This window comes from Harpia harpyja, chromosome 6, assembly GCF_026419915.1.
Source record: "Harpia harpyja isolate bHarHar1 chromosome 6, bHarHar1 primary haplotype, whole genome shotgun sequence".
NCBI lineage: Eukaryota > Metazoa > Chordata > Aves > Accipitriformes > Accipitridae > Harpia > Harpia harpyja.
This window is the reverse complement of record NC_068945.1, coordinates 33,773,632-33,799,797: the sequence shown is the minus strand read 5'-3', so window position 1 is coordinate 33,799,797 and position 26,166 is coordinate 33,773,632. Positions and strand designations below refer to the sequence as shown.

The following is a 26,166-nucleotide window of genomic DNA, read 5'->3' as shown; positions in this document are numbered from 1 at the left end:
TCTGAGATGCATGAGCCGACTTCACTGTTGAACTGGCTTTTTTTTTCTTTTAAACAGTTCAACAAATTAACCTGAAACATCACCTTTTCAGGAATTTCTATCATGCTTTGTTGCTCCTGAAAAGGTCTAAATGAGAATTTTTCAGGACTCCCATTTTGTGGGGAAAAAAACCCAACCAAACAAACAAAAAAAACCCCAAACCCAAACCATATTTTTTCTGTCTGGCCTGAAAACAACAGTATGCCCACCAGAATTTCCCATGACAATGATAGAACAGTTGTGCTAGATATCAGTTTCCTTTGGAAAAGTACCTTTCAAAGTGGTAGGAGCTATTCCCAGCTCTACTGAAGAAACACAAAATTAATATAACCCTTGAGATTCTTACCCACTGAAAAAAAATTATTTTGTTCCATGGGTACACAGAATAGATCTCCAAAGCACACATCCATACAGGGAACTCAATTTTATATTACAATTTTATTCACTTGCTATGAATATTCACAACATTAATCTACAGCAGATAATCTATTCAGTATATTTGAAAATCCATTTATTTTCACTTATTGATATGCATGTGTTACACTTGTATATAATACAGTATTTTCAGTGTTGGTTTAAGAACAAAGAAACAAGGAAACCAAATATTGAGAAGCATGATGTAGATTTTGACCAAAGAGAGGCCATATTCAGATTTTACAAACCAGTACATTTACACTTTGCACTGTCCCAAACAACCTCTTGAAGATGCTACCTTCTGTCCTGCACCTGTTAGCACAATTCCATACAATATTAATCCATCCTAAAATACTGAGATACCTAGTTGCTGCTACAAACAGTTTATCCTAATTAAATTTTAATCAGAAAAGAATATCTTTCCCTGCCAACATTTTTTATTTCTCAGCAGAATGATAGAATATACTTCTCAGTTTCATTCCCAACAGTCATTTATTTTATTTAAGCTCTCCTGTGCAATAATACAGCAGAGGTAATGAAATGGTTTTGGAACAGCAGGGGCTACTGTGACAGGCAGAGCACTCCAGGGTGTTCATCCATCATGGAACTTAATATATAACTACCTAGCCACGTCAATGGCTTGTAATGATAAAATCATTTCCCTCTTTTTCTGGGGGTCTGGTAACCACACAGGACTTTTACATAAGCTTGGCCCTATATATTTTGGACTACCATTAAGCGTGTGTAGTTTTCATTTCAATGCACCAAAGCACACAGTCAGAACTCCCTCACCCTCTCCAGTCAGCAAGCTTATGCAGTGTCACTACAAGGCATTGCCAAATTTCTGTTGTATCAATATTACAGATGGTACAATATACATTAAATGGAGTATAAAATTATACATTCTGTAATAACTTAGAAAAAAGCTCATAGATGCTTAAGGCCTTTAAATATTGAGGATTTTTTTCATGTAACAGCACATCACAAAGTTCAAAAATTGCTACTGAAACAAAAAATGAAAAACTAAATGTGATTTGGGCAAGGATCAGATCTGAATTGGATGACTGTAAGCAAGCAAAATACCCACAAACTGTAAATCTGGGGGGGCACTAGGACTTTTTTTTCCTTGATAGCAAACAGACTGAGCAGACATCTACATAAGCATCCAACAGTACTTAGGTTCAAGCAAGAGATTTTATTTTTTAATAAAAAGACAAAAATTCTGAATGATTACCATCCAATTTCATAATTGCAAAACTCATTTACATCCCTGCCTACCTTTATAAAAAGGGATGAAATACTGTCATTGCTTACCATGAATTTCAATGAATTAAAGGTTGGGAAAGTAAAGTACGTATCAGGAACACCCATCTCCTTCAAACTAAATGGAAATGTATATCTTAAAGGTATAAAATGCCTTATAATGGAAGTGGTAATTGAGTTTTGACCACTACTTTTTTAACTGCCAAAGAGCTGCAGTAGCTGGTTAGCCTTAGGGAAACATGTCAACCTGACTATACATTCTAATATGACTGATGTATTCAGATAACTATTACTTGTCAACAATAATTATTAACAATGGATATATATTTCCATTCCTATAACAAAAGCAACTTCAAGATGTTGAAATATGTACCTTTGAGAGCTCCAAGATTAGAATATAAATAAAAATGTCTAAAACTGCGCCATGCCAGAGGACAATTTCTGCAACAGAAATTTAATTAAAGCAGTGTGCAGTCCCACCAGCAATCTGAATGGTGGACCAGGGATCATTTTAGAGAGAAGGAACCAATACATTTTGGAGTTTGACTTCATCAAGATGAAAAGCCGCTGGTCTGGAATGGAGAATCCAAAGATTGCTTCTTTTCTGCACCTTTTGAATATCAACTCTTGTGATTACAGCTGAAAAATTCCTCAGCAAGGGCAATTTTAAAAGTGTACATGGTTCAATCAGTTGAAATCTTTGTGACACAGAAGTTCAGAATAACTTTCCAGTAGTTTTGATCTCAAGGCTGTTGCTGATTACAAGCCAGGTTCTCATTGAAACAATTGATTCTGAAGGATACACCCCAGCAGTATAAAATTTCACTTCAAGGATTGCCTGGAGGAATTAAATTCCTATGTGTTGTATTTAATGTTATCAGCCTTGAGACTGACTTGATTTGTCTTTAGCTATCGGGTTACCTGTAAAGAAAAAGAAAATCAGAAATTCAAAACTGCACATAGAGAATCTGCTTCCAAAGTACTGGAAACTGAGACTGAAATATAAGATATCTGTCCAGCAAAGCTATTTCAATTGTTTTTAAATAAGTGAATAATTCCCAATGGTATTAGATGGGATTGCTCCCCAACTTAAATTGTGTGTTTACGTGCTTTGTTGGAATTGGACTTGACAAGGAGAAATTGAAATGTGACCATGCTTAAAAATATAATAAAAAAATCTGAAGGTCACAAATTACCAACCCACAAATGTCAAAAGCATTGGTTTCAAGGAAAAATTCTGTATTCTGTTCACCCTTTTCAATGTTAGAACTTCTGTATGGTAACAACTATGCTTTTAAAATGTTAGCCATTGAGTATAACAGTGACTGATACTGGAGATGTATTCTTCCGTTCTTTGCATGCTACTTTAAAACACAATCATAGAATCAAAGAATCATAGAATCATTTAGGTTGGAAAAGGCAATGTCCTGTTAAGGGCTAAATGCATCTTAGCAAGCAATAATCACTTAGTGGAGAAATGGGACAAAAATCATGCATACATAAACAAAAGAGAGATATATCCTGTCATTCACAAGGTATAAAATAACTACCAAGGAGTTCACTTAGAGTGGTTTCACCCAGCCTAACATGAAACAAGGGTGGAACAGAAGGACGACAGAGAAAGAGTGGGAGACAAAGCATTTCACAGTAATTGGACTTTCCCTGTGTCTGGTTTGGATTTTAAACATTAAAAGGAAAAAAAAAAAGTCATATCAAAGAAACATAACTTTGAGGAATATTTCTGCTGTGTCAGTGGATACAATTAATGATCATGTAACATTTTAATATCAAATTGTGTCAGGGCACAACATCCCAACTCTTGAGGAACAACCCATTGGAACGGTCACAATAACACTTTATGACATCAAGGGGCGTATGCTTTTAATTTTGATCACAGAGAGAAGGGTCATGCTCCTTAATGACGAAACATTCTTTTGCCCTCAGCAAAACTGCATACAACTCTCGTCAGCTCTGCAGAGCACAAACGTAGAGTAGAATATTAAAAGGACTTTTCAAGGAGTTCATTACTTCGGTTTGCCTTCTTCACCAAGATGTTTGTAGGAACTGCACTTAAGAAGGCAATAATAAAATTGTGCTTTGTGACTTTTATGATACATGGGTTTATTTATTACACTGCTCTTGTTTTGTTTTGTTATTGCTGTTGGAAACAGCCTCATGTGGCCCCTTCTACGGTGGAAGATTGCCTGAAAAAATAATGAAGAATTAATTTAAAAGTCAGGCAACATATTTCTATGCCCTGCACCAAAGCTCAAAAGGCTGACACAGCATCTTATTGTTATTTATTTTTTGCTTTATTGTAACAAACTGGAATTCTACTCATGGACCCAGGTGCCACTGAGCTACGTAATGTAAAATACACATCTTCTGATCCTATCTGCAGGTGGATTTTTATTAGCTTAACTGGAGATATAGATAGATAGCTACAGATAGATAGATAAACTGTGATAAATCAACTGATGCAAAGCACACTGAAGACAGATCAAAGGATGTGAGGCTTCCAAAGAGGCCATGTAGATGCAGGGTCAAAGCTTCTTTCTTTTCCAAACAACAGAGTAGACCGAAACCAAAGCAGACTCAGAGGACGGTTTCCTCAGAGGCACAACTGGACAGGCACAGTCACTGGAACTCAGCTGAATTCTCTCTTCTGCCTACATACCCACAGAGCAGACCTTTGCTATTAAAAAGAGAGGGTGCCAGCTGACTTCTGAGAGACCAAGCTGACCGTGACCCGGCAATGCGCCCTTGCCACGAAGAAGGCTAATGGTACCCTGGGCTGCATTAGACAAAGTATTGTCAGCAGGTCGAGGGAGGGCATCCTTCACCTCTGCTTGGTACTGGGGAGGCCACACCTGCAGCAGCGTGTCCAGTTTGGGGCTCCCCAGTACAAGACAGACACAGAGCTACTGGAGAGAGTACAGTAAAGGGCCACTAAGGCAAATAAGGGACTGGAGCATGTTTGTATGAGGAAAGGCTGAGAGAGCTGAGACCGTTCAGCCTGGAGAAGAGGAGGCTCAGGGGAGGTCTAATCAATATGTACAAGTACCTGAAAGGGGGGGGCAAAGAGGACAGAGCCAGGCTCCTTTCAAGTGGTGCCCAGTGACAGGACAAGAGGCGATGGGCACAAACTGAAACACAGGAGGTTCCCTCTCAGGAAACACTTTTTTACTGTGAGGGTGATTGGCACGGGTTGCCCAGGGACGTTGTGGAGTCTCCATCCTTGGAGATACTCAAATGCGATCTGGTCCTGGGCAACCGGCACTAGGTGGTTCTGCTTGAGCAGGGGGGGTTGGACTTCCAGAGGTCCCTTCCAATCTCAACCATTCTGTGATTTATTATTTCTATTATATCCAGCTTTGCCAATGCATGGGCTAAAGTGATAAACTGCAACTAGTGAAAAGAGAAGTTTCACACATATGTGACTGCTCAGTTACGCGGCTGTTTGGAAGTGCAAATATGTTATCTTCAGTCACAAAGAAACTCAGTAAAATAATAATCTGCAGGCCTATCTGCTCCCCCCGCATCGAGCTCTACAACTTTGTGGTGAAAATATCCCTATAAAAGCAACGTACACTGTTACATAGAATAAATAGGTGACATAAAGAAGAAAAAAATCATAGCCATTCAAATCTCTGCTCTATAATAGGTTGCTAATCATATACAAAGGTCATTTTGTTTATACAGACTGCACAGGAAGTCAAGCTGCATATTCCTAGATTGGAGTTTTTAACTGCTTTCCCTTGCCAGAATTTTTATTATTCCACCTGCCCTCAGTTGTTTTTTTTTTCCTTTTCTTTTTTTCTGTTAACTTCCAGGCCACACAATGCTACTCTGAGTAACACACATAGTGGTTCATATTTGCTTCTGTGTAAAAAGGTAATACTTGTTATGTGCAAGCACAGATCAGACATTAACATTAATGGAAGTTATACATCCATTCACATTAGGGAGAGAATAGAAGTCTCAGATGCTAAAGGCAGTTTCATAAAGAAGCAATGAAATTTTAGCTAATATCTAGTGATGGTATTCCCAGAAATGCTTAATTCTGGATATAGTAAAAGCTATTTGGTTTTAGTGGCTGGGAAGCAAGGTATTGTGCCAAAGGTCTTTATAGGAAAAGGGGGACTGATAGCAGTATGTGTTTGATCTTTAAAACCCTAAGAGAACAGTAACACACTGAATGGGTGCACACCAAGTCTAATCAATTTTTCAATTAATAATTAATATGTATGGAAAATTAACTTTGCTGGTGTTTAACAATACAAATGAAAAAAAGGACATAAAACCTTTAGCATCCTAGGTGTTGATCTGAATTAATTTGTTCATTCTTGGAACATAATTACTCCCTTTATGCTAATATATTTTTTCATGTGGTTGTTATATCACAAATACGATGCATTAGACTCTCTTCACTTTCTTGTACTAAATGTGCAATTAAAATATAATTACTCTGCAGTTGCAGACTTTTTAATTTAAATTAGTGAGTGGCTGCTGTAAATTGGCTGTAATTGTATATGAACTCACTTGTTTTATTTTAAAACAACAATATATAATTAAACGCAACCGAGGCTTTCTACATTTCTTCTGCTCACTAATGTTCAAACCAGATTCAGTCTTTGGGTAGAACATTTTTGCCAGGGTAACCCAGAATGGACCAGAGATGAAAAGACCTCAGAGGCAGAGCATTAGAAAAGCTACGAGCCCAAGAGTTTTTCCGGACAGCTTCCATTCCAGTGCTGCTGACAATGGGTGAAAAATGTCCTCACTTGTGAATCCCCCAGCTGATGAATACAGCTGATAATACCGTGTATTCCGTAAGAATAGATTCCCAATACAAATCCAGCCTGATACTTTTACTCAAGCCTTCCTTCTGCCTTAGAAGAGGAAGGGAGGAAAATCAAGACTATAGAATGTAAAGAATGGCCGAGTGAATATTCCCTGAATAGTAAAGCACTTTTCCTTACTTTCATGCACCTAAGCATCAAAGTTACAGGATCACAATTAGGTATAGTACAAATCTTCTGTTTCTTCAGAGAAACAAATGTGTCACTAATTATTTGCTAACTACAGAATAGTTTATACATGCAAATGAGGCATATAATTAATTATTATTTAATAATGTTAGAAGAAAATAGATAATATTAGATAATAGATAATATATAGATAATTCAATACATTGTATATTGAAATAAGTGTGTGCTGGAACATTTCATAACACAACTTTGTACACTACTATTTTTTTTACTGGCAGCTCTTTCAATTTTTTTCTATGTTTATGACAAACCATGCACAAAATCCATATTAAAAACAGACTCTTGAGTTTGCAAAGTCAAGCACTTGAAAGTTAGCAACCTGCCTTTCTACAGGTGCCCTTGCAGCTCCAATTCTGTCTCTTTTCCATTGTGCACAGTAAACAACAGAATTTACTGGGGGAGGAGTGCTGGAGGGAAGCCTGTTCCAGTGTTGTCAGGACTATGTATCAATGCAAATGCAGAAAGGGGCAAATTTTCAAGCCAGTGTTTCTTCCCTCCACAGATGATTCAGCAGTATGATGGACCCTCTGTTCCAGGTTTTTGCCAAAGAATATAAATAAACACAAGAAACAGAAAGAACATAATACCGGGGGTTTTCTGTTTAATTAGAACTGTTCCATCAACTGTATAGGATAATGTGTGTGGTCATAGCCTGAGTGTCGTCTGAGCGTACTCAAGAATCATCAAGCTATCTTTTTTTTTTCCCCTGAGATACGTAAGACAGGGAAGAAAAAGGAAATATTTTTTTAAAACCAGTTAATAGCTTATCCTGAGCTAAGTGAGACAAAGAAAAGCCATGTTGGCACCCCTAGCATTCTCCTGTAAAATATTAAAGGCCTGTGGGAAACAAAAATGGTGTGGGGATTTCTAGCAAAAATAAAAAGTGTCTCACCACTACATTTAATGACCAACATGTGATAAGGTAAATATAGGGGATGTCACAAGAATCCATTAAATAAGTGCTTGAAGAAAAACGTCTAAGAAATGGCTTGAAGAAATGGCTAGCTATGGATTGTCCTCCAAGACATTGAGACAAGACAGAGATCTCGTACCAAGACAGCCCTTATTTGTATGCAGTACGTTTCCATCCATTTTGTGTCCTTATTTTTATATTCTTTCTTATACTGTATGTAAACAGACCACGAACAAAAAAAAAAAAAAAAGGTCAACAAAGTGATTCTTTAGCAAGCCTTTCCTAATAAGGAATGGACTTGAAGAAGTCTATATCAGTCATATTTTTCCATGACATAAAAACCTTTGTTTTGGTAGTGAAAACCTAATACGAATATTACAATGCAGAAACAGAAGGGCCCATACAACCAGAAACAAACATCTGCCAATGCATTTTTTTCCACTTATGCCCTCTGCGAATGAGGTCAAGGATGGAAATGAATCTTTTGAACAGATGGAAGCATGCTATTTCCTGGAACTTCAAAATCCACACAATGTGCTTGCCACGCACTATCATCCATACATGGCTTACGAAAGCAAATGACAGTTTGCATTGCCACTTGTACATGTTTATTCACTGAAACAGTTCAACTTGTAAGCTTGGAAGGTGCTTCTGACCTAATGCTACTACCTTGTACCAGCGATACTCAAAAGTACTTTGCAGACATTAACAAAGGACAGGCTCACAATTTCCTCACAGTTTGAGAATCCTGTAACTTATTTTCTAAAGAAGTAAGTAACAAGGACAAAGAGCTGGACAAAAAGAGCTGTAACAGCTGTAACAGGACCTTTTTGCAATAGGGCTCCTATATGCATATGCGCTTAACAGTAGACAGGTGTGGGTTTGCGTGTTTATGCTAGATAACTAAGTTTCTGGGGGCATGGAACCATTTTAAAAGTCTGAGAAATGTTAAGGTGATTCAACCATATTTCAAGGGTATGCTTCACAAAGTAACTGCAGCAGAGAACTGTGAGTTAGGAAACAGGCCCTTGTTGCAGTATCACAGACTGCTATTTGACTTGGGCTAATGACGAAAGGCAAAATTTGAGTGATTTGTGAGCAGTTTGGAAAACAGATATTTAATGATAACTATATGGATTCATTTATCTTCAGAGAAGGTTACATATTGATAGACATTTTTGCAAGTCTTCAAATGTTTCATTCCTGCTCATAAAACTTTGGCCCTACACAACTTTTAATATCAGACTCAACAGCTTTAAATTTTTCCCTTAACTTTATTTTAGGCACTGCAGCATGAAAAGTGTTAGTCTAAACATGTTCCCAAGCCTGTAATGGAGCAATTTAGAATCCTAGATCCTCAGGTCTGTCCTTCGGCAAACATCTCTAGCTCATTTTATTAATTAAACAGAACATTTCCCAGTACACTCAAATGGCTCAAAAGTTTCCCACGTCTTTGATAACCACCAGACTCTAAAGCTTTTAATTCTTTCATACTTTTATTGCACCGTGACTAATCAGAATTGCATTTGTGATAATTCTTGTGCTTAGGACCTTCCATTAGAAAGAAACAAACATGCTGAAAACTCATTTCACACAATGCCATTTGAAGTATAATTCTGTATTTCTTGTTTTCCCACTGCTCTTAATGATTTCAGCAGGAGATTTTTGGTGTTAAAGTGAAGACCTAGACAATCAGTGTTAAAAATGGTAATTAAAACTAAAAGACTCTGGAAACCTTTCACACATAAATTGAGCTTTCCACTTGCTCCAAATAATCTGAAAGTTAGGACTAGAAAACCAGGTAAAGGGAATTTACTTCAGAGCATGGCATATGTTCCTGAAAATGGCAGAGTTCTTCATCTGAAACATGGTTTTAAGATTAAACAGACAACATCTAGCATATTTTAGGAATATAGTGGAAATACCCCTTTCCCAATTTTTCTGAATTTTAAGTAATCTAGCATGGGATGCTGAGCTTTCAACTACAAAGCGACACCTAACTGAATGTACCAAGACGTCCTTCCTTTCTAAGTGCTGTTCTCTTCTCCAGAGCATCTGTTGCTTTCCCATGATAGTGAGTAAATTAAGTTCATCAACTGGGTCTACCTTTGGAATGAGAGTGAGTGAAGAAAGATGTTTTAAGGCTCCCAGAAGCATCTGACTGACACACTGGGGCTGCTTAGGAGCACAATGCAGAGTCTGTCCAACCACCCTTCTGAAGCTCTGCCCAAATAAGCCACAATTCCTGGGCATCTGCAGCAAACTAAGCAACTACAATGAGGAGTAAGGTACAACAATTCCTGTTAATACTGTGTAAACCTGTATTTGTACACACCTGCTGCTCTGTGAGTAATAAACCAGGGCTGGAACACATTTTCTGGAGTGGTTTGACTCTTTATTCCTCAACGAACGTTCTGGCCCTTCCTTAGAGTCCGACCAAGACTAGAATTCATCACAACTAGTGCTCCAACGTGGAGCCAGAATATTTTGTGTGTGTGGAAAAATCAAAAATTGTCATCAGGCACAGCAGAAACCTCCTTTCTCTACTTCTCCATTCGGACTTGAGGAGTTTTACACGTTTGCCTAAGAAACAAACACATGTCAAGTACTACACTGTTATGGAATTAGTTACAGAAAACAAAACTGGGATAGATGGAATTTTCTTAAACTTACAAGGAAAAGTACAAAATGACAGGAAAAAACATATTTCAGAAGCAGAGCAACTTCTCTTAGCAAAAGAGCATGGTCTCAAAAACACCCCCAAGCAATAACAGTAACCCCAAAGGAAAAGGTTTAAACATACTCAAACTCAAACTCACTGATTTGTCACTAAAAAGCAATAGAAACTGACAGATAACACTCATTTTTGCAAGTATATCAGCAATCTTTAACTATGATAAAAAAGTAATTGAAAAGTTCTTTGAAAAAAAGTCCATGGATAGACCTGTGGTACAGAAAAGAGCCATGAAGTCAGAATACAATTCCTTCTAAATTAAAGATTTCAGTGTGTTCTTCCCATACATGTTTAAAGTAAAAAAACCAAAAAAAACCAAAACAAAAAACCCAAACTAAACCAAACCAAACAAAAAAAAACTTGAAAGTTTAAAGTTTGGAAAATGTGAGCATTCTGAGGACAACTCTACTTACAGTCATTTCTATGGTTAGTAGGTTACAGGAAACACCATAAAATAACAGATGACATTTCAAAAGACAATGTTCAATTCAGACAGCTAGTTCCTTATCTAGATATTTGAGGTAGGTTTTGGACCTGCTGATAATGATTGCTTCTGAAAAGGGTTGCACAGCACCTCAAAAGATCACCTAAATTTCTTTAAATAATGCTTACAAAAAGATTATTATTTTACTTTTTTTTATGCTTTTTAACTTAAGTGTCATTCTGCAGATCATTAGAAACATACATTACAAGATTAAACTCATAATTTCAATAACATTGCTTTAATAAAATCTCTACACATTTAAATACTATGAAACAAATTAATATGGCTCTGTATTCATATTTCCTTGAATGTGATAGTTTACAAAATAAACTTAATTGATACAACTCACTGGGACAATTATCATAGTGTATATCTGATGAAGACATATGAGTTATGCCAAGGCTAAATCTAAGTCATTAGTCTTTTGAACGTACTTCATTATTATTCTCTTCCAAAAGGTAATGCCACTACAATGCACATACCTAAACTTTCTCAATGTTTCTGTAACTCAGCAGAGAAATTAAGTTTATGGTAGAATTTTTTTAACTTCACAAATTTTTTCATTTACAGACAACAGGTTTGTATTAAAATAAGACTTAAACATAAACCTTATTTTACTTTCTGTAACAGATAACAACTGTAGCAATTCAGACAAGGATATATCCTCTTGAGGTTTTTGTGGTGATCACAACTCCATAGTGGGACTGCAGCATGGCGGCATAAAAGACTGCAAGACAATTAATTTAATAACTGTAATTTTCTTCTCTTTTACACCACTTTTATTCCATCTAGCCATCTCAAGTGGGAGATAAAAACAACCTCCTTCCTTTTTACAGATGAGGAAACTGAAGCATAATAAAGAGTCATGCTACCCTTCCAACTGAGAGAAAGTAAATGGAGAAGGAGGGATGGGAACAGAGTCCTGTCTTTGGCTTTATCTGACCTCACTTACCTAAAGAAAATAGTACTGTTGTTCTTGATTGGAAAGGAAAACAAGCAGTTTCCTGTGCTTAATATTCTAAAAATGAAAAAACAAAACAAAAACCCCAGCCCTGTTTTAAAACTAGGTCGAGGTTTTAAATTGCCTAATAGGTACAATGGATTTACATCTTTTAAAATATTTTTGCAGAAATTGGGCAAGATTGAACTTCAAATTATCCCCACTAAAAGACCAGGTAGTCTAAATTCAGCACATTTGATATCTTTTTCTTCTTCATATATTTATGATGTGTTATTTTTTCTGGGATTTTGAATGGAGAGTAACAAGCCATTTGGATGAGATCAGAAAAGAAATGTAAATTATTTCCTTACCTGTAATTTTATCTTCTCTATGAGGGTACCTGCTGCTCTGTTAGTGCAGTACTGATGTGTTTTCTGCCTTTGTCCCAAGCTTCAGAGATCCCTCTGGTGATTTTTCCCCACTTGCTTACCAGCTTCCACTGCTGGCATTTTGAGGTAGTGCACTCACATTTGGCTCCAGGAATACTGCCACAGCTGAGGGAATATAAGACAACTAAAAAACAAGTTAGAAAACAGCAGAGCAATATCCAGGCAGGAAAAAAAAAAGTGTTTAAAAACAATGAATCAGTCATCAACTTGAAACCCTTCGATCATTTTCCTCTCTCTTTCCATCTATTTAGAATATCCACATGAAGAAAAGACTTTCCCATGCTTGGAGAAATTTTAGCCAAAGTAGTGGGTACTGACAGAGTAGTGGGTACCCATTCAGAGAATATAAAATTATTTTAAGGGAATCTAATTTTAACTTTCTCCAGTATGAGTACCCACCACGCCATCACTCTAATATAGATAAGAAACACAAGAAAGGTGTCAGATTTGGAGGATTTCCGAAAAATCCCTGTCACCCCGTCTCAAGTCTTAATAGACCCGGGGAAAAGGAAGACTCAAGGGCTTTTCACCTAAAAACTGTCACAGATGAACAATTAGAAGGATTTCTCATTGCCCAGGAAAAAATACTTAGAGTCTGGTTCACTAAGAAGTAATCAAGATTATGGTTGCTGATTCCCAACTAATAGTTGTAGCCATCTTGGTCATCAGAGAAAAAGGGAAAAGAGCAACCAGTACTGTCGATTTAATAAGTAAATAAATTAAACACAAAACAGAGACCATATCCACCATCTGTGTTTGAAGTTGTGCATAGATGACAAAATTTCACTGTCATTCTCTTGCATTTTTTACGTGTAATGGTCACAAGTCCCTGTGGCATTCTTGGCAGAAGATAGCATAACACACTGGTATTAATTTGAGAAAATGATGGTTTTGATGCTTTTCCCTGGCATTTGCCCTGAACTCATGATAAACTGATGCACATTACTAGCATCATTCCTGATTAGAAATGTCTTCTTGCTTGAGTATTATGGAGAATTCCAGGTGAAAGTTACAACTTCCTGTAACTCCTCTGTACTGGGGATCATCTTGATACTGGTTTTGAACTTCACAATACAAAGAAAAGATGTATTCCATTAAAGGGAAAAATGAACTCTAGAAATTTAACTAAGAACCTGCTTTGGTATTCGATTTAATTGGTCTCTCTTAAAGAACCTGGCCAATTGTCTTCATACCTGCATCTTCTCATTATCTTCTGACTAGTATGTGACCCAAGACGAGGTAAGTATGAATGAATCGGAGTAGCTAATCACAATTAGACACTGGTATTCTAAAATCTCAAGTAATGAAGGAAAGACCAAAAGGCTCTGAAGAGGTTGTTGCCTTCAAATATCAGGAACATGAGTACCAGTGATGTGCTTTAATGTCAAGAGAGAGAAAAGGACTTTGGTAATTTCTTTAATTACCCTCCAAAAAGAAATTGGCTTTGCAAGTAATCAGTTTCAAATTTGCCAAGTTGCATTCTAGGAGAAAGTCTTCTGTTCCTTTTTCGTACTTTAAAAATGTTGAACAATAATTATTAACAACTGAAATTAGAATGATGCCTTGAAGATGATAAATTTGCTATGCTCTCATTTTCCAAGGTCATTCTGAAAAGATGACAAGGAGGTAGGACAGAGGGATCTCAGAATTCTACAACAACTACCCTGATTTTTCAGTGCATTTGCCTGAATTGGTAAGGGCACAAGCAGAAGTGATAGTCCTTTGGTCTTCTTTTGGCAGGTACATGTTCCTGAGCCACAAAGCTTGAATTCAAGATGAAGGAACAAGCTGCTGTTCTTCTGGCTGGCATCTCTAAGATATTTTCTGGCATTCTTGAACCTGAAGAGGCAAAGCTGGTTTGGACCTCTTAAAATATGCAGCTCCGTTAAAATTCTCAAATCTTCTATTACTACTGAGTTTGTAGATACATGTTGGTTAGACGCAATCCATTGTTTCCTTGAGATCATATCCATCTTCATAAACTGGAGACACACTGGTGTTCACTTCTGGTTTTAGAGGACTTGCCAATATAATTCTACAGGTCACATCATACAAATAAGTCATGGTGAACTGGATATTTTGTAGCTTCACCCAGAATCTCCACTTCAGAGCTCTATGACATTTCTCACTGCAGATATGGAAGGGTATGAATGATAGTCAGCACTGTAAGATCTGAGAAGGAATCATCTGTGTATGCTAATAATGCAGTAGAAGAAAGCTCAAAGTCCATTTTATAGAACATACAAAGTCCTTTGGAGTCTTTTCTCCACACATAGCAGTAGTCTCTTTCCTAAGATGAACCTGGTGTTCACCAAGGTGGAAGATTAAACTACAAGCTATGAAAAAAATGAACAATTTTGAAATTCTTATGGAAATTAATTTTATGTTGGTTCTCTTCCTTTGTAATTTAGTCCTAGACATCAATCTTCCACTTATTCTTGCCTGAAATACTCTTTTTCTTCATTTTGAACAGTTCTCAGGTAGGACAGGACTATCTTCATTATTCTTATGGAGAAATAGGTAAGATTTATAACCATGCTCACTTTGCTCTGCAAGGGAATAATATGTGAGTAATCTGATTTCAACCGGTTTGAGAGTTGTTCACTCCTCCAGTGGTGACTGTGCATAATGCTCTGTATGACTGACTTTCTCCAGTTTATATTGATTATTAACCATTTCCTTCCTTCCCTATTAGAAGGCAGAAAAGCAGAGCTGCAACAGGGCAGTACTTCTCAGGTTTTCTATAAATAGTCCTAATGAGTAAGGAAATACCTCAAGAAAACTATAGGATTTTGGAGAATTGAAAGTAACACCTTTTGGACAGTTGGAGGCCACTTTTCCAGTCCCTCATATCAGCTCTGCAACTAAGCAGTGATGGACAGTTTGTGAAGCCTGTGCCAAATACCCATGGAAAGAGGCAAGAGTTTGCCTGCAGCTATTTAGGTAGTAGGTAATGTGAGGTTTAAGAACGATCCAGTCCCTCTGAGCTGAAATGTATCATTTCTGACTTGCAGAAATAATCCAAAGAAGCTCTTAGAGACTGCAAAGGAGGCTGAAAGAAGGAAGAAGCACTAGTTTTAGGACATGCCAGCATGACTCACAAGATACTGGCATTTGAATATCAATCATCTTCCTATATGGTAACTTGTGAGGTAGTAGAAGCTGACAAAGATTTTCCATGAAAAGTAAAAAGGACTGCTAGATATTCAAAGAACCCTTCTTACACAGCTGTGAAAGAGCAAAGAGACTGGCAGAATGGAGCTGCAAATGAGAGTGGAAACATCTTTGATTTTGGTGTCAGGGCTTCTCCACTTTGTGGAGAAGTGGAGAAAACCAGTAATTGACATACAGCCTTCAGAACTCATTCTTATTTTCCATCACAGAGGCAGAAAATTATTCTTCAGACATGACGTCAGTATCTCAAACATGCCAGCAAAGGACAAATTGGGGGAAAAAAGAAAAGAAAGAAAAATAAATCACAAGTTGAATCTTTTGGGACAAAGGCAGAAAACCTCTTGGCTGGACTGATGGAGTGGAGGATTCCCACATGGAAGAAAGTAATGCTTGCAAAAATCACTGATTAGTTAATTAATGGCATGCAAATGAAATCCATTTGCATTTTTCTTTAAATATTGCAGAAATATTTTCCCTTGATTTCAGAGTAATTCTGTCAGTTTTCAGGTTCTGGAGAAGCTAAAATGATGCTTTACAATGGATGCTAGCTGCAGTCTTACCTTAAGAAAAACTATTCCCTCATAAAAACATATAAACCACAGCATATATTACTAACACTCTGCGAGCGTGATGAACGGATTGCAAAAGATTTCACTTCTCGTGATTTGTACAGTGTGTCTACTCACAAAAAAATTAGAGTAACCCTTCTGAATAGCTAGAGACAAAACTCAGTGTATTCCCAAGGAGATGCAGCAAGGGACTGAAAAAAAAAAAAGGAAAAATTGCAAACCTTCTAGGCAAAAGCTGCTAATAAAAAAATAAAAACACTATTCTGTTTTTAGAAATTATTTTCTTTCAAGTAATGCATTAACAGGCTCCTTCTTTCCAAAGACCTGTACCTATGAATATTGCCTTTAACCCATTCTCTCTTTTTATGTTCCTCACTTTCGGTTCTTCATATCAGTATCCATAGGACTCAGTCAGAAAGAACTAAACAAAATTTGAGACTGAAAATGTCTTGGGAGTTGAATGTTTGAATTATCTTCACCTGCCCAACAAGTTTTACTGACCTTTCAGTCTATAACTTTGCTTATAACATTTCACACCACAACACTTCTTCCTTTAATTCTTTTCACCATAACTCGTGTTTTGTGGGTATTTTTACGTATATTTGCCTTGGGGAAAGGACTATGACTCATCTAGATTTTTGTGACCTACAAAAGAACATCATCAAGCTGTAGGTCTAAACTCATGTCAGATGTAGACTGTTGCAACAGGAACCTTTTCATAGGGTAAAACTAGGCACGCCAACTTCACATTAAAGCAGTAAATTTGGTATATAGCAGCTATTTTTAAGAAAATCATGAATTCCATAGCCCTGAATACAGATGATTCCTTGTTAACGTGTTGGCTGGAATGCTAACTATTTTCATCAAAATGTCCAAGTGTCCCAAAAGATTAGTGTTTAAGTGCCCTACAAAAAATACAGAGCTTCAATATGAAAGAATTTCAATATGAAAGATATGCTGCATCGAAACAATAATTACCAACTAATACAAAAACTATCCTGACCCCAGAAAATGTCATCCTATTTCCATTACCACCTCATTTGCCCTCTGAAACCTGTATGTATTTTTAGGAAAATGTGTACACACCACTTATTGCTATTTTAATGACAGATTAGATACAGTGGGTCTCTGAGTTAGCAATGAGGAACATGCTGAGACAGCTGCAAATTTCTCCTAGTGACAGATTAGCCAAAGGCATGGAAAGAGATACCATAGCAACAAAGAGGCTGTCACAAGTGCAATCACTCTTTTCCATGGGTAATATTTTGCTACAGTCTGTGCACTTACTTATATTGTAATCACATCCTTTTTATGAACCACAAGGTATTGCTAGTCACTGTATATATGTGTATTATTCCTATAAATCTTCATCTGAAATTAAGGTAGAAGGTGAGGAGTCTATAGACAGGGCTCTGAAGTGAGACAGGGGAATAAAGCAGTTTTACAGTAAGGTTGTTTCTTAATTTATTCATACAGCCCCTTAAATAATATTAGGAAAAGCAATTCCTGTCATGATTTACTACTGACACATGGTAGATCATTGATTTATTCTCCAAGTATTTCATGTTTCACAGTGGTCAAAGCAAAAGGCAAATTGTTTCATGTGATGGAAGTTAGTAACAGTTTTACACTGAAAAAATGTCATGTGGGAAATACATTGCCTTATTAGCACTGCCTGACCACAACCACCATATGTCCGGCCTATGGGAAACATCCTAGAATAACCTATACACAGTATTTATATGATGAATTTCTGCTTTTTCTAATTACGTGTCATTACTACTGCTGTTTTTGAAAAGCCTGGAGGAGGAAGAGGAGGAAGAGGTGAGGGAAGAGGCTACCACAATGGCAATATTTCTTTTCAACTCCGGCAGAAAAAACAGTAATACTTGTTCCACTTTTTTCCCCTCTGCTGCTGCTTAAAGAGCCTATGCATGTTGCTCATGCGGAGAAGCACAGATCAACAACTAATGTAGCTGCATTGCTAACACTGATGTCAGGCTCAGTTACAAGAAAAATGCCATTTTCTTCTCACATCCAGGGACACATTTTAGCTCTCTTGTATTATGTTGTCTTACGCAAGCTGTGGTTGTGACAGCACTGGTAGTAGTTGCTTCACCACTAATGCTGCCTCCTGATACTGGGAATCTCAGTAGCCCACTGCAAAGCATTACTATGTAAAGGTAGTAACATTTACGTTACTATGTAAAGGTCCTTTCATTCCTTGTGCTGAAAGGGTTATGAACAGCATATTTTATAAATTGAAACATAAATAAAATTACTGCCTTTCCTTTCAGCAGCTGTAATTAATTTAGAAACAATCCAGCATATGCAAGTGAGAAAGAGGAGATAGGGTAAAAATGTAAGTGGTATTTATAGATAGCAACAGAACTGCATTGATTCAGAGTAGTGGACTGCACGTACTGAACACCATTTGGCTTCATGTGCAGCCAGTTCGTGTGTTTGGATGGTACACTTTCTCCTCTTCCAAGAATGTTATTCAATTTTTAGTTTCTTTTAAACTCTGGATGCCATAATGTAAAATCAGATTAAATGGAATATTACAAATATCTGACTTCAGGCTCTCTCCAATATTGTTTTGGAATATAGATAAACACTCTCAGTATGGATTTCTCTCCATCCTGGCAATGTTTCTGTTCTTTTCACACTAGTCGTCTATCTCTGGTATTGATTTGGAAAGCAGATTTGGATTTGGAATGTAGATAAATATACTCAATATGGATTTATTTTTGGCCCTCTAATATTTCTCTTTTATTTCTCTCTGTCCTTGTAATATTTATTTTATTTTTTGCAGTACTTTATTTCTAATATTGGTTTGGCATATAGTTACATAGTAATATATTAGATGATATTGATTTCTTTCTGTTCTGCAGTGTGCTTTTCCCCACATATTAAAAATAATAGCCAGTTTTCAGAGTGACAATTGCAGTTCTTTCTGCCCCTCATAAAAGTGTGGGTGCTCAGCTATTCCAGAATCTGGATGCTCATTTCCAAAAGATGGCCCTTTATGACCTGTTTGAAAATACTACTTTCACTTGTTTATATGAAAACATTCGCTTTCATGTCCTAGAGATTTTCCGAGGTTAATAATCAATACCTGCTATGCATTACATCTGATCTTTTGGGTTAATTTATAGTATTAGTATTTATTAGTATTAGTATTATACCAAGTCAATTTGAAAATGACATGCACTGTTTGCCAATTTTTGCTGAACAATAGATACTGGATATGGTGCTCATCATAGTATGATTCACCGATTTAGCTCAAAGCTGTGTATCTTCAGAACATAAACATTTTTGAAACTTCTCTTATATTATATTGAATTTGATAGTGGTCAAAGTCCAAAGCTTCCCAAACTGACAAAGAATGAAGGGGCTTTTTTGATCATCCTCCTACTGAAGACCACATCAAAGAGAGTAAAGTCTCCAAGCCACCGCCTTCCTATTCAGCATTAAGTATCTAAATGTTAGGCGCTAAGCTAGTCATCATGGCTTTCCTTTAGAGTTATTAGGGAGACACAAGCACCGCCAGAACATAAGTCATCTGACTTATCTTAGGACAAAATGAATTGTCCTCTGGAATGGAACAATTCTCTCCAATACTAAAAAGACAGCCTAGAGCTTAGGCTAGTCATCTCACTCTAGAGAGTCCTAACCCAAGCTAAGTCCAGTAAATTCCACTCCACATATATTTTAACCAGAACTTAGTACTCAGCGTTAAACTATGCCTCATTGCACAAGCAGTTCTACCAAATCAAACTAAAATATTAAGCACAAGGTACTCTTTCATTACTGTGCAATGGTTCAAAGCTGCGCCAGGTGCTGTTTAGACTGGACATGAGGAAGCATTTCTTTACCGAGAGGGTGGTCAAACACTGGAACAGGCTTCCTGGAGAGGTGGTCGATGTCCCAAGCCTGTCACTGTTTAAGAGGCATTTGGACAATGCCCTTAATAACATACTTTAGCTTGGTGAGCCCTGAATTGGTCAGGCATTTGGACTAGATGATCGTTGTAGGTCCCTTCCAACTGAAATAGTCTATTCTATGCTATTGTATTCTATTTCACATGAAAAACATTGACGCGTATGTCTCTACAGCTTCATAAAATATCAGCCCAGGGACACTTCCCTACTCCTGGGCACAAGTGCACACTTCTTTAGTCATGTTGCAGCTCCAGGATCTCAAGATGAGACCCAGGATGCACCACTGTACCTGAGTTCCTGTGCTCTAGTTTCTGCAGGAAAGACACACGGGTGTATGGGCTGCCCGGGAGCCATGGCATGCTCCAAGCTAGTCCCAGGGTGGATGCCTGGGGAACCGGGACCCCAGGAGGAATTGCAGCATGCACTTTCATACAGGTTACATGCAGCTTCTCGTGCCGTTATTTAAATTCAGCCTCTATTATAAAGATAACGGGCAATGTACTCTTCTTAAAAATACAAGTAAAGCCTGGCACCTGGATCTGCCCTTGAAAAATCCCTATCCGGACACCTCTGGTGTGGAATACACCCCGTAACTGAGAGAAACATGAAATTCTTTCTCCTCGGCTCTTATCTGACTACAAAATGTTGTTTCCCAGTCTTTGTAAAGGGCTCCTTTGTTTATTACAAACTCGTAGCATTTTTTTAATGTCATTGTCAATTTTATACATAATACTGCTATATTTTGTGGTTTTCAACTAATGGGAAAATTCCTCTGTTTTAAACAGACATTTTCCATATTTTGCAAAAAGGAAAGGAAACACAACCAAGGGAGCTTTTTGATTGAAAATAACTATATTAGAAAAAGGCTGTAAGAAGAAAAAATATTTCAAAGGTAAAAAAAATATTCTTTGAATCTTCCCCCTTTTTAAACACTTTTGTCATCATTTAAAGATGGCAACCTGACAAAATTTTTGTGTTTATTTATCAAAACATTGAGGCTAGCCATATCGGAAAAATTCAATTGCTTCCTCTCACAACAGTTTCTCAGTCTGGAGAAGAACGCCACAATGTGCCCGGAATAATCATTTCATAATTCTCCTTGTGTTCCTGAACATCCACTTTTGTTGTGGCATAATGGTCAGGAACGCAAACACGCATTTCTTTATATGAAGTAAAAAAAATTACTGTTTTAGCGAAATTGTCATTGCCTTTCCTCCCCTTCTCCTCCTGCAGGATACATAGAACCTAAGTAGTCAATTCTAAACCAGCACAAGTTAACTCAGTACTCAGCTTATTCATACACACATTCCCCCCACATTCATTACTTTTCAATGGTTAACTCCTAATGTCAGCCCTCTCCCACTAATATGCAGACAAATTAGGAAAAAGTTTAATCTTTTCATAATACCTGTTTTTGCATTCTGAAGGTAAATAATTTCCACCTGACTTTTCTTAGCATTCGAATTCTGAGTACCATTACATTTGTGCTATTTCAAATCCATTATTCATGTATTACCTTATTAGATCCTCATATCTGAACAAAATGCAAAACCTCAAGTAGACTACATTTTTAAAAATGTATTTGTTTTCTCCTGTTATTCACTTGGCCTTTTTGCTTAATGACTGATACCATAAGTATTAAGAAGTTGGTATCATCATTTTTTACAATAGAGTGATTAAATATGCTAACAGAGGTGGACAAGCAGAATACCTCTGGTTTTATCTCTAACATAATGCCTAAATATTAACAGCTCGAGATGTGGAAACATAGGTGCTGCTTTTGAACTTGGTATCCTGTAGAAGAGAAGATAGTACTTCAGTGGTTAATTGGGTTATTTTTTCTGCACATGGAGGAGGCAAACTTACAGAAAATGTTTGGAGGTGAATAGAGACTTTCTTAGGCCTTTCAGGAAAGCCTTCAGAAGGCTTTCCTGCAATACACTTAAATCACCCAAGCTGTTCAGTTCCCTTTGTTACTTTATGCTTTTACATTATACATGATAATCACATATGTGTTATTTCATTTGACAATCAGAAACTTACTATTCGTGACTTCTTAATACTGACAATCTGTACAGTTCTTTTTATTTTTCTCAAAAAAGGGGGTTTTGAAACCACAGAGCACTTTAGAATTTTTCCTTTTATTTATATAGACTTTGTGGAGCAGAAGGAGGAGCTACAAAAATATTGTAGTCACTACATATTAGGGAAAAGTACTTGCTTTTTGATAATAAGCCACTCTCTTAACACAAAGAATTGCTCACATTTCCAATAGCTATGTATATTTTTCTGAGCATCAGAACGACGTCTGTTAAAATCTCAGCCCCTTGCATCTGGAAAGAGACCTTCATTCACCTGCCACCTGGTTTCAACAACTTAGACCAACTTTCAGTCAGAAATTTGAATTCAAGTTTGTTTTGCAGATATGTGGGAAATGAAGGAAGAAGGGGGCAATGTACATTATCCGGACAAACCAGAAGGCAGAACAAATAGTGGGGAATTTAAGGGGATTAGTACTTTCCTTCTAGTGGTGGCAGGTCTGCAAGCAGGTTATGGTAGCCATTGTACTGAATCAGTACGTATGATGGCAAATAAAGGAAAGGACTGGCTTTTTCATAGCTTCACTTCTGAAGAGGTATGAAACGAGTCCTGAGGATTGCCACCATCCATGGAGGACAAGAAAAGTCCAACTCCTGCAAAAAGCCAGACATGCAAGTCTGCAACAGAGGCATAAGCCCTTGGGGACAAGAGCCTTGGGCTTCTGTAGGTTCCTAACAGTGGACAGAACTTCATAACCTAGATCAATGCAGAAAAACCTATCTTCTGACAAAATGTTAGGAAGAAATCTCCTCAAGGTGATTCTAATTGATATCTCACCCTTTTGTGACTTGTTTTTTCCCACAGAAATGTAATCTGGAGCCACATTTTACTTCTTGCTTGTTAAACACTCCCAATACATATAAAATGGCATGCATTCCTTCACACTAATAGTGCCAAGTAGTAGCAGCCAAGACAAATTTCAAAACACACACACACATAATTCTTTTTCTATTTCTATTACTATTATTAAATTCTATCTAGTGTCTTTTGGTTATGTTATACATGCATACACATTTTACATGCATATAATCAGATTTGCATTGGCATGTACAAAGTTAAGCGTGGGCAGCATTCAAGCATGTTTAGCTTCAGAAGAAACACATCTGAAAGAGGATTCAGGAGTGGAATTGTATATCAAACATTTAGGAAGTATCCTTCCTTCAAGGAATGTCAAAATGTTTTAAAGACTTATACATACAGAAACTGAGATATGTAGGGCTCTCTGTGGAACAGAAGGAATGTAATTCAGTCAGTGCACGCTACGTTTCATGACAACCAAGGTGTACCAGAAATTTAGTGCCTATGCAAGGAAGATTTCAGTCAAATGACATGGACACTCAAACACCTGCACAGACTAAACACCACACTAGTAAATCATGGCCTGACATTACAAACAATTGCTAAATACTGACAAGCAAAACCAGCCATCAGTATGTGTGGTGGGGTGTAGGGGTGAAGGTGTTTACGCTTACACACATGCATGTGAGTCTTCAGAGTGCATTTTAATCTGTTTTATGTGGATGAAGAACTGTGTTGACCCTGTAGAGATATAACGCTGTAGTTTTAGGAAGTTTGAGTGCTTAATGCTTATCTGAAGAATTTGTTATTCTTCTGTTCCTCTTAGCCACTAAAAAGCAGAGATGACAGCATGTTTACTTTGTTTTCAGGCATTGTATATGATGAACGTTAGATGTGTTTCTGTTAATGTAATTTTGAACCAATAATACAAAAAATGTCAAATGGAGAAAAGGAACTCACTGAAATTCTGCCAAATTTTTTTAGTAAATCCCAGTCATACAAGACGGAAAGATTGTACTGTAATGACACATCAAATGCGTACCATACTCAGCGGTTTCTATGTAGAAACATGGTAATTCCATGTTATTAATAAAAATGCACTTGTTTGCCATCCTGTGAATGAAGAGCTTAGCGAGGCGTATAGACTTTGTGCAACTGGTTTCAGAGAGAAATACATATTGGATTATAATACATTTGGTCATTACTGGTAGTTGAAAAAGGGGTCAACTCTACTATCTCCACTGCTTACCTGAGAAGGTCTGGCACACTGCTTACCATGTTCAAGCAACTGCAAAGCATGCTGAGAAAAGTGTGCAGGACCAGGAAGTCCAATCCCAGTATGACTCTCTTCCCACACTTCTTTAGTCTTCTCAACTCATGTCTTCTATGTGCACCCAATTTCCTGTGCACTTGTTTTTTTTTAACTTGTTGGTAACATGTCAGGTTGGTATCATACCTACCCTAGTTGTTTTTACTTTATTCCCAGAGGAACAGCTCCATCCCTTACGATCTGGAAGAACTTTACATTCCTCCCCTTCAAGACATGGTTGCATGTGGCACCACCATTTCTGCTCCACTATTGAAGCTACAAGAGAGGAAAACACATTTGCATGTTGTTGAAATGGACACTTTAATATGACATTATGTTGCAACATTTCTTTTCTTTTCCAGGAAAATGTTAGAAATATATTGACTGACAGCTAGTCCATGATTTTCAGCCAGCTCAGAACCTTCATAAGAAATTAGGTCTCAATTTGCACAAGGTGCTCTGTGCTTCAAAGTCAATCTCTTTTCTGTGGCTTTTTTCTAATTTACTGCAGCTCAGGAACTAATTTCACAGCATTTCTTTCCAACCTTCACTTTTTCTTACTCAGCCAGATTTCAAAGTTTTAAGTAGAATTTCTTCTTTTGAGTTAGTATATTTTGCCTGATCTACTATATAGTCTAGCACAGCCTGATTAAATTTATTCCCCAGTGATGACATATTTACAGCTTCTCTGACAGCCATCAACATATCAACAGTAAAGAGATCATGTAAAGGGTGAATCCATCCTGCTTCTCTTTCACAGAAAGAGATGTGAAAAATTCAGCTAGTATTTTCCCAAATAAAACATAGGAGCCTATGCCGGATTTGTTAAGTAAAACATTAATATTGCACTGTGAATACGAAAAATAGTGTTGGTCTAAAAAGACTAAAAACCAGCCAGAACTGTGCTCTGTTTGTTTGCTTGTTTGTTCCTGTATGATAAACATAAATATATAAATAAAATGTAAGACTGCAGCACATGAAAATGATATGCTCATGTAGATTTTGCAGAAACATTTTTAATTAAGTGAATTTCATACAACTTTGAGGGCACTCTGTTAGTTAGGTCAAATTTAGCTTCTCAAGAGGTCTCTTTCACTGGCATCTAATAATTTTGCTTAGCATTTCCATGGAGTAATAGCAAATAATTCATTTTTCCCGTCTTCCTCCCATTCACCTTGGGCATGCCCTTCAAACTGCAGAAGCTTTCCGACTCTTATTTTAAATAGTTAACTGTAATGGAGTGGTTCTCACTGATGACATTAAGCCAGCAAAACCACTAGGAACACGCAATGAAAGGAAGCAATAGAAGTAGTCGCACCATCAACACAAGAAGGAGCTGCCCGGGTGGTACCTGCTACCTGCCCAGGGAAGCAGGAGCACTTCACCGTCTGTGATCTTTCTTCTATCTTGTTCTTATTGCAACATCTGTGGAGTGCCACCACTTCACAGGTCCCAGTTTTAACATGGTGAGCTGTGAAAATAAGAAGATGAGCGATTTTATAACATTGCAAGGTAGCATCATACTGTTTGGGGTTTTTTTAATTAGAAATGCATTAAACTTGGCTCTGTAAGGCAATCTGCCACGCATGAAACTAGAATTGCAACGGTACTAACACAAGAATGTAAAGTTGATTTCTTTTCCAAATGTAGTATAACTATCTCAGGCAGAAAACACTGGCTAAAAAAGAACAATTGGAGAAGGCTGCATATGGGACTGTTCCAGTGAAGCGGGAAGCAGAAACATTATAAAACTAACCTAGAAACTATATTAATTTCTGGACTCCCATAAACAGCTGGGTATCTTTTCCAAGATTTTTTTTTCTTTTTCCCTAAGGGAGAAACTTTGAAATGGAAGTGTATCAATGTTAAAATACCCGTACATGCATATGTTTTCAGAATCTGTGTTTCCAGACTTTATGTCCACGGCAGATGCAGTTTTTCATATGATATCCCAAAACCTTCCTGCAGAGGGACAGAGAAGAACT

The 26,166-nt window shown here is 37.2% G+C and overlaps 1 protein-coding gene across 2 annotated transcripts in view; it reads right to left on the bottom strand.

Annotated features, from left to right (window-relative positions):
* Positions 1-458: 458 nt before the first annotated feature.
* TAFA2 (TAFA chemokine like family member 2) overlaps positions 459-26,166 on the bottom strand; it is a 201,641-nt gene continuing 175,933 nt past the window's right edge. Inside the window, exons 3-6 of one of the 2 annotated variants that reach the window (XR_008235685.1) lie at positions 25,500-25,652; positions 24,333-24,457; positions 10,016-10,263; positions 459-2,637 (exon numbers count right to left, since the gene is read on the bottom strand). Coding sequence is in view for 1 of the 2 variants with exons in the window: in XM_052790242.1 (XP_052646202.1) it covers positions 2,626-2,637; positions 24,333-24,457; positions 25,500-25,652 (290 nt within the window). In the remaining variant the exon portion in view is untranslated. The remainder of the gene's footprint in view (positions 2,638-10,015; positions 10,264-24,332; positions 24,458-25,499; positions 25,653-26,166) is intronic. The other variant, XM_052790242.1, reaches the window with a different exon arrangement.